We start from the raw sequence: 9,319 nt of genomic DNA, 5'->3' as shown, positions 1-9,319 counted from the left end.
GGGATTAGTGATCCCACTGAGAACTGTGAGAAAAGGCAATTCTTGCCCCAAATAAACTCCAGCTTGCCCAGGGAAAGCAGGCAGAGGATGATTACTGTCACTCCCAGGGAGGAACGAAATTGAATCGTAGATTTACCCAGATGCACAGGGGAAACATTTCCGATCCTAGAGATTCCCTATCCCACAGGCTGGTCTCCAGCCTTCACCCCCAGTTCTTTGCTGCAACCTTTCTCCTGCCAAATTTCTCCTGCTGATTTTCTGCATTTGCTTCTAAGACGGCCTGGGAATACTCCCAAACAGACCATCCCCAGAGCACTGGGAAATGTCTGTGGGGTCCCTGAGCACAGATTCCCTCCAGGCTCTCGGAGGGAGGAGGGGTTTGGCAGCACGTGTCGCTGCACAGGGTTGATGTTGTATTACACCAGCTCCAATCAGGGTCCTGACAGAAGCCTGCAGGCTTTTGGAAATTGATTTCTTAAGATCCGGGGAGAAAAATCCAGTAAATTCTACAGGGTCAGGAAAAAGGGCATCCTTCAGCTGCAAAATTGTAATCAACTGAGGGCTTTGCTGCAGAGACACAGCTGGGGACTCAAGTTTTAGTTTGAATTGATAGGAGAAGGAGATCAAATAAATTCCTGTTTTCTGAGTGGGAATGCTGGAGCTGAGAGCTTGGGATGGATGGGGGGCCTGACCCTCCCACTGGCCCCAGTCAGGGTGTTTGGAATTGCACATGCCTGGAGCAGTGTAGGGAGGATGGGAAGAGCAGATGGAGCAGGGGCTGGGACAGCACTGTCCTCTGTGTTTAAAAAGCACTGAAGTCACAAGCAGAGAATAAGCACCATAAATGTGATGCTCTTTGATACAAAGGCTTAGGCTGCTGGAGTGGCACTAAGTCCCGAAGTGCCCCACACAACAGCGAAACTGAATAGTGAATGAGATGCTTTTTTTCCTTTGTAAAAATAATTTTCTGGTATCTAAGCTTGAGCAGTGAGGAACATCCAGATTACCCAGCCTGCAGATTCAGAGCACAGTTCTGGAGAGAAAAGGAGGCAGACCGACGATTGAAGAGACGGACAAGGTGGCATAAGGTACATTTCCTTTAGGAAACCAGGCTAGAAATCTTCGAAGCCCTTTCAAATAAACAAATAACGTCAATAGCAGAATTGTACTGTCTTTATTTTATCTTTCATTTTATAACGGCATTATGTCTGTAACACAACGGACAAACCTATTAAATTCACGCAGGGATCACAGACGCAAATCCAGAAATGGATCACTGAGCTCTACAAAAGTGGGGAAATAAGGAAACAATGACACTTGCCGATGGGACTGTGGCACTACGGGGTTCCCGGGACACCCGAGGGCTCGCAAAGAGGGCGGTGTCGGCGGCGCCCCCTCAGCGCTTCCCGCGCTTTTTCGCCTCCCTCAGGACCTCCCCCCGCCCCTCGGCACTGCGCACGCGCGGCCGCGCGAGCCGCCGCCGCCGCTTCCCTCAGGCCCGGGTCCCGCCATGTCGGACCGGCTGGCCAAGCCCTCCTGCCTCATCGTCGCCAGCGCCGCCGCCGCGGGTGAGACGCGAACGGGGGGAACGAGGGGAACAGGGCGGCCCTCCGGTGTGCAGGGAGCCGCCGCGCCGGCCTCTGCGGGGCGGTGCCGCGCGGGGGTGTCACCGGTGTGGCTGTGGCGGCGTGTCCCTGGTGCGCCCGCCCCACAGCCCTTCCCTGTGCCTGTCCCGGTGTGCCCGCCCCACAGCCCTTCCTTGTGCCTGTCCCGGTGTGCCCGCCCCGCAGCCCTTCCCTGTGCGTGTCCCGGTGTGCCCGCCCCGCAGCCCTTCCCTGTGCGTGTCCCGGTGTGCCCGCCCCGCAGCCCTTCCCTGTGCCTGTCCCGGTGTGCCCGCCCCGCAGCCCTTCCCTGTGCGTGTCCCGGTGTGCCCGCCCCGCAGCCCTTCCCTGTGCGTGTCCCGGGTTTGGGTCACACCGCGGCCGAGCTGTGCAGCCCCACGTGTGCCCTCCCTGCACAGCTGTGCTGGTTTTTCCGTACGTGCATATCCGCTCTGCAGCTGTGGCCTCCCGTGTGCAGCTGTGGTGGTTGGCTGCTCTGCGTGTGGTTTTAGTGGTTTTGTGGGGAAGGAAGGTCGGCTCAGATTGGATGTTAGGGGAAACAATCGTTACCTGTAAGGGTGCTGAGGCCCTGGCGCAGGCTGCGCAGAGAAGCTATGGCTGGCTCCATCTCTGGAAGTGTCCAAGGCTGTTTTGTCAGCTTGGAGCAACCTGGGACAGTGGAAGGTGGGAAGGTGTCTCTGCCCCTGGCAAGGGGTTGGTACGAGATAGGCTTTAAGGTCCCTCCCAAGGCAAATCATTCCAGGATACTGTTCCTCAGCTCACCTGTAATGAAGGCTGTACATTTCGGATGTCTTAAAAATCATTAAGTCGTAACAAAATAATCCTCTGAAATCATTTCAAGGTGAGCAAACACCCAAGCTTGTGTGCTTGGCTGGATAAAGTGTGGCCTGCATTAAACTATCACTGTTGTTTCCCTAAGGTGTTGGAATCTGTTTTCCAGGTGTTTCAGCCCAGTCGTTCCTTCACTGCTTTACTCTGGCCAGCTCTGCCTTTAACCTGCAAGTGGCAACTCCTGGGGTGAGTGAAAATGGACAAATACTGTGATTTCAGCCTAAAACCAATTGGTATCTCAGTTGTCAAGAGATAATTGTACTGTAAATATGTTGAGAAGTGTTTTATTGGCTGTACATATTAAGGGACCTGTTTAATTCTGTTTTTTTAATACCAAAGTGACTGCAGCCTTTCTGTAGTGTGGATTTGGGCTTCTGTGCCAAGTATCTGCTCCCACAAAGAGTGGAGGGAAAACTACTACCACTAATTCAGTGGGAAAAATGGCAAACTTCAGGTTTTTGAGAGCTGGAAGCATCTCAAAATGCCACATGGCCTTACTTCTGGAAGTGCCATGGATGCTTGCGCAGTGATCCTGACCATGGTGTGTGAACCATGTCACCCCCAGGGGAAGTCCATCGATTTTGTGGATGTGAACGAGGGCAACACGCGCTGGATCCAGGACTTCCGCATGAAATCCTACGCCAGCCCCGCCAAGCTGGAGTCCATTGATGGTAAGGCTGTCACCATGGGCCACTGGCAGTGAAACAGGGCCAGGATTTTAGGGAAAAATGACACAGGAAAGGCATGAAAGTTGTGTTGCCAGGGAAAACCGTGGCAGCTGCCGTTGTTGATTTGCTTTATATTTAAGAGGAAGTCCTGGCAACTGCTTTGCAATTTTGTTATTTGTCTTGGAATGGTCATTCTGTTTTAATATATATGCAATATATACATATAACGTCTGTGTTGTGTGTAAGCACACACTACATTGTTACTTGTTAAGAATAAGTATTTTGCTGGGCTGGGATCCAGCAGACAGAACAGTTGTAAGTTTTGCCTGGGTCATCAGGACTCATTAAAAATTTACGTCCCTTATCCTAAGAAGGATCTTTTTTCTGTGTAGCTCTTTTAGTTTCTGTAGGTAATTTTAAACTGATTTCTGTAGGGTTTTGTTGGTTTTTTTGGTTGTTTTTTTTCCCAAATGTGCAGTGGACTTTTTGGGGTTTTTTTACCTGTCCTATAACCAGTTTGTGCTTCCCTCCCCACCAGGGGCTCGGTACCACGCCCTGCTGATCCCAAACTGCCCCGGGGCCGTGACTGACCTGGCCAACAGCGGATACCTGGCCAAGATCCTGCAGCACTTCAGCACTGAGAGCAGTAGGTGAACACCTCGGGGGGCTGGGTGAATGGAACAGGGCTCCTGTGCTGCCTTCCTGAGGCTTCAGAGTGTTTGCATGGCCAAAGAGCATTCAGAATTGGGCAGGAAAAGGCTGTCTTCAAAGGGGGAAGCAAGTGTCTTAGTGGGCCGTTTAAAAAAGGAAAGGGAGACTTGGAAGAAAAAATAATATCCTAAAATGTCATAAAAGGAAGAAAAAAAGTGTCCCAACGTGTCTTAAATAGGAAAAGGGGAGCCTTAAAAAGGAAAAAAAAAGGTCTGACAGTATCTTGAAGAGCAGTGCCAGTAGCTTTTCAGAGCTTGTCTCAGAAGAAGGATTTGCTGCCTTACAGTGGTTCAGAAACAGCTCTGTCCAATTCAGCAGCATTCAAGGCTCAGAGCCAAGTGTGGAATGTCCCAGGATCATCATTAAGGCTGCAGTTAATCAAGACTTGGGGTGTGCTCCACATTTGAGCATTTGTGGAGCTGTCTCTGGACTTTGAGTTAAAAGCTGCAATTCGTGTTCTTCGTCTTAGTGTAATAATAATAAAATAATTGTAGTAATTCTTAGTAAAGACAATAATTGCTCCTGCAGTGTGCAGGAAAGCCCCTGCAGCCTGAAAGAACATTATCAGTGCAGTATAACTTCACTGCAGGAGGGCAGCCTGAGCCTCACCACACTCACCTGTGTTTCCAGAATTTGGAGATGCTCACTAATGTGCTTTAATTCTTTTCTAGAGCCCATCTGTGCTGTGGGACAGGGAGTGGCAGCTTTGTGTTGTGCCACCAATGAGGATAAATCCTGGGTTTTCCAGGGATACAGCCTGACAGGAGTAAGTCAAGCTTTTACCTGATTCTTGCTGTTTGGGGGCTTTTTTGGTGTGGTTTCTGGTGGTTTTGGTCTTATCCAGGAACCTCCTGTAAATATAAATTATCAGTTTGGTGCCCTTGGCTTGTGCAAGATGTGCAGAGTTGTCTTGGACAAGGAGCCCTGAGTGCATGACGGGTTTGTCCCTAGTGGCATGTGGGGAATGCTTTCCCTCTGATTGTTCAGTGAACTTTAAACTGAATTAAAAAAAAATGCTGGAAATTCCTGCTCCAGCTCTTTGCATTTGGTGCTGAGGACTTATAAAAATTTTTGTTTGATGAATGCTGGGAATAAGTTATGTTTCTCAAGGTGCTGTTTCTTTTTAAAAGGTAGAGGGAGTCTTAGAAAAAAAGTTAGAAGTTGTTTTAGGAAAAAAGGCCCTTTGTACAAACTGGCTTGCAATTAAAGCAGCCAGTTAGTGCTGATACTTTGTTTTGTATGCTCTGACCTCACAGCCCATTTTATAGTGTCAGAGTGATGCAAATTGCCCTAGTACAGCTTTCTAGTGTAGAAAATTTACATGGAAAGTTAAGAAATAAAGATTTTGTGCCTCACAAAAGCTATTAATGTTCTTATGTGCTTCTGTTAGAGTTAAGGATCATTTATGGCTCTGCATGGATTGTTATAGTCCATGATGAAATATTTTAAATCATGTTGTGGCCTAGCTGTGGTTGCTGTGGAAACTATAAATTCCTTCCTTTTGCATATAAAAACTTCTAAGCACTCCTAAATTTTCTGTCTGTAAGCTGTTTCCCATATTCATTCCAAAATGGATTACTGGTTTTGGACTCTGCAGGTGTCCAAATATTTGTGTGCCACGGACAGACAGGTCTCTGCCTTCCTGAAGTTAATCTCACCTGCAGAAATTGTTTGATGGTGTTTTTTCCCTGTTTAATTAACTCACTTGAGAGTTTCCAGTTTGCTCCCTACACAAAATCCATCAAAACTGCTCGTGGTCATTTGGTTGGGAGAATAGTAGAGGGAACAGAAATATAAATTCCAGGGAAATACGTGCTGGTTTTGCTTGGATTTTTTTCTGTTAAAAGCCAGCCAAACTAATTTCCTTTTGGTCTGTTTCAGCCCTCTGTGTACGAGCTGGTGAGGCAGCCGAACTTTGCCAGTTTGTCCATTATCGTGGAGGATTTTGTGAAGGATTCTGGAGCTACATTCAGTGGTGGGTCATGTCTGGTGTCCTGGAATGGGCACTCTGTGTCTCCTTTGAGAAATGAGTGTTTGTGTGCTGAGCAGGGCTCTGGAAGGATCTCTCACCTGGCATTCCCATTCCCTCATTTTCCAGTACATCACTGGGCATTTGCATTCCCATTCCCTCATTTACATCAGTGGGCATTTGCAAGGCCAGGCTGGACAGGGCTTGGAGCAGCCTGGGGTAGTGGAAGGTATCCCTGCCTGTGGCAGGGGGATGGGACTGGATGAGCTTTAGGATCTCTTCCAACCCAAAGCAGTCTGGGAGTCTGTTTGGAATGAGGTAATTTGAAAATTCTGTTTGGGGTGCTGAGCAGTTGCTGGTAGATCTGAGCGTGCTGGAGTGTTGTAACTGGCCAGAAAATTAATATCTGACTTTTGTCGCATGGTGATCACAGCTCATGTCCGCCATAAGAAGAGTTTATGTTGTATTGTGAGGTAACTGTAACTTTCAAATACATACTTTGAGGTTTTTTATTACGAAAATCTCCTGATATGTGTGCTTTACTTGCTGGTGTTGAGTCAAGGACCCAGTCCTGTCCTTTCAGAAAAGGATTTCCTAGGGAAATTGTTAAAGGATGAGAGGCTTGAGACTGCCCCTCTCTGCTGGGGTAAACGAACAACACCCAGCAAATCTATTTGGCAAAAAAAAATTGGGTTGTGTTGGGTTTATCAGTGGTGTGATTCTGGCACTGAACTTGTGTCCTCTGATGCAATCCCTGTGTTTTTCCTCCTGTGTTCAGCCAGCAGCCCAGATGCTGTCCATGTGGTGCTGGACAGGCACCTGGTGACAGGACAGAATGAGAATTCCACCCTTCCTGCTGTCCAGAACCTTCTGATTCTTTGCAATGTCAGGTGAGGCAAGATGGGGCTTAAGAACTGGGAGCAGCCAGTGGTGGGCATCTTTTGGTTTCAGGAATGCTCTCCCACAGAAGGGGTTTTTCCCCTTGGTTTTCTGCTGAAATGTGTGTCACTTAAGCCAGCCAGGCAGTTGTGTCTTTTGGCAAAAAGCATTTGACTGTTTCAAAGAAGAAGATGAAATTGTGTGGGGAAATGCACAGCTGTAGTGGAACTGGCAGAGTAAAATGCTGAATAGTCTTCAGTAAACATTTCTGTTCAGGGAAACATCTCTTGTTTCATGGCTTTGGCAGGCTGGCTTTGAGTCAGCTCTAATTTAGGATTCTGAGAATGAATGAATGTGATTTCTTTGGAAATGGCTTGGCTTGTTTGAGTATCATCTTGTCAGATAGAAGAGCCCATATGAATAACCACAAACCCCTTCTTTTGTTCAGCTGAGTGTGTGGTACCAGTCCTGTCCTGGCTGTGCACTAACAGGTCCTGTCATGTCTGGGTGTGTTTCCTTCAGCAGGAAGTGAAGGAGAAGGTCTGTTTGCAAAGAGGATGGATGAAGGCCCGGCAGGCTGAGGATTTCCATGGCTGTGACCTGGATAAAACATCCTTCTGAACCCCTGTCCTGGACTCTGAAGTGACTGTGGCAGTGTCAGGTTCTGTGTGGATGGAATGGATGAAGGTTGTCAGAAGCAGCTGGGACACCCCCTTACATTTTTGTTGCTCCATTTTCTCAGCGCTTCTCTAGACCCTCAGTTTACAGATGTGGGGAACCAAAAGTTGGTGCTGTGAATACAAACTGCTGAAGCTGAAGCCCTTGCTCTGGGTTGGCATTGTACTGGTGCACAGCGTGCCATTGTTTTCTTCCTGTTCACATTGCTGGAATCGTGTTGAAAAAGATTGCTCAGCTTTTTTTTATTAACATGGTCCTACAATTGTTTATTTGTTCTCCTTTGTGCTGCTTATGTTGTGGGTTTTGTTCTCTTGGAAATACTCCTCTCTGGAAGCCAACTGCTGCTGTCTCTTGCTGGAATTTTGTGGACTAGGGCACTGAAAAGTGCAGGTGGCTGATGTGGCTCCCATCTGAGGGACCAGCTGTAGGGTGAGGTCTGGACTCCTCCTCCCTTCTGAGCTGCAGGTGTTGAAGCTGAGCACAGAAAGGAATAATCAGACTGAGATTTTTTTTTAATTGTTGCAGGCTCAAAACACACCAAATATATTGGAAAGAAGATAAATTAACTTTCAGATAATTGATTTTCCTTCCCTCTTGGAATTGTGGGCAAGGCTTCTCCAATGGTCTAAAAAAAAGGGGTTGCATTTTTGTTTTCTTACCAGGATATTACAATATTTTGGTTCTAACAAGTCATCAAGTAGGGAGGTTTTGTCTTTTCTGTGGAAATCCTTTTTTTTTAGCTCTGTCTCAAAAATTCAGTGTGATTTTAAAAGACAGACTGCTGTGAGTTCTGCTGGATCTTCTGCTGTGGCACTCTGGAGCCCAGCTTACTGATCTTTGGCACTGATGGAAATTAAAACCAGAATTTGAGGTGAAAATTGGGCTTTGATAGAAATTAAATTATCAATCAGCTTTGGTAATTTAAATCTTCATTCCTGAGAAGCATCTTGGGGATTTGATGTTGACACCATCAGGGAATACTTTCAGTCTGGAAAGCCACATCTTGTTTGTGAAGTGGGAGACTGCATTTCCTTAGGGACTGTGTTTCCATGGGATTTTTCCAAAATTGCTACATCTTTCACTGCTTTCCTGTAAAAATAGAATATTGGTGTCTACCCTGTGTCCTGTTTTCATTTCTTAAATGAAGTTCTGTCCAGGCTCATTCAACTGCTGTCAGGTGAGCAGACAGCGTTCAGACCACTACAGGTTTTGATCAGTTGTGATCAAAATCGTGTTGTACAATTTTTCCTTGTTTGGTGGCATCCAGCTGGAATTGCTCTGCTTGTGCCTCTTCTGCTGGGCAGCAGTTGGACAAAGCACACTGCCTGAGGACCTGATTATGCTTTCTTTTTCCTCCCATATGAGAGCAGAAAAAAAGATGAGTTCCTGTGTGTATTTCCACTTCCATCTCCTCAGCCGTGAAGTTGCTCTTGGGAAAATTTTGGGAGGGATGTGTGGTGGAGCAGCAAGTGGCTGGAGAGGTGGTGTGTGCAGCTTTGTGGGGTGGCTCTGGACGTGGTGGGCTGGATTGTGTCACCTTCACATGACAAACTGGGAGCCATCTGAGTGACGGAATCACGGAATTCAGGTTGGAGAAGAGCTTTTGAGTCCCAGCATCAGTGCAGCACCACCAGCATGTTCACCACAGCCTCAGGTATCACATCCACATTTTCTGAACCCTTCCAGGGATGGTGACTACCACTGCCCTGGGCAGCCTGTTCCAGGGCTTGATATCCCTTTCCATGAAGAATTTTTCCCTGATACCCAACCTAAACTTCCCCTGGCACAACCTGAGGCCATTGGTGATAATAGCTCTTAAGTTGTTGTACAGTACGCCAAATTTTAGCCTGGGATTGGAAAAAAATTGTTCCAAAACCGTGGGAAAATAAGATCAAATTAATGTAGAAAACACAAAGTTTTGAATGTCATCCAAGTATGTTCATGAAAGTTTTATTCTGTTT

The 9,319-nt window shown here is 47.2% G+C and overlaps 1 protein-coding gene across 2 annotated transcripts; it reads left to right on the top strand.

The window, feature by feature from the left end:
- Positions 1 to 1,248: 1,248 nt before the first annotated feature.
- On the top strand, positions 1,249 to 8,473 carry GATD1 (glutamine amidotransferase class 1 domain containing 1). 2 transcript variants are annotated; one of them, XM_063397698.1, is made up of 8 exons: positions 1,249 to 1,568; positions 2,563 to 2,639; positions 3,019 to 3,124; positions 3,660 to 3,767; positions 4,504 to 4,598; positions 5,714 to 5,807; positions 6,580 to 6,691; positions 7,203 to 8,473. In XM_063397698.1, exons 1-8 carry the CDS (start codon positions 1,511 to 1,513, stop codon positions 7,210 to 7,212), a joined length of 660 nt encoding a protein of 219 aa, XP_063253768.1. In that variant the 5' UTR covers positions 1,249 to 1,510; the 3' UTR covers positions 7,213 to 8,473. The 2 variants fall into 2 exon arrangements, with proteins under 2 accessions (XP_063253768.1, XP_063253769.1); XM_063397699.1 differs by having other exon boundaries at positions 1,255 to 1,568; positions 7,206 to 8,473.
- Positions 8,474 to 9,319: the final 846 nt, after the last annotated feature.

The sequence above is a fragment of the Prinia subflava genome, chromosome 5 (genome assembly GCF_021018805.1).
Source record: "Prinia subflava isolate CZ2003 ecotype Zambia chromosome 5, Cam_Psub_1.2, whole genome shotgun sequence".
Classification (NCBI taxonomy): Eukaryota; Metazoa; Chordata; class Aves; order Passeriformes; family Cisticolidae; genus Prinia; species Prinia subflava.
This window is presented reverse-complemented; position numbering and strand designations above follow the sequence as displayed.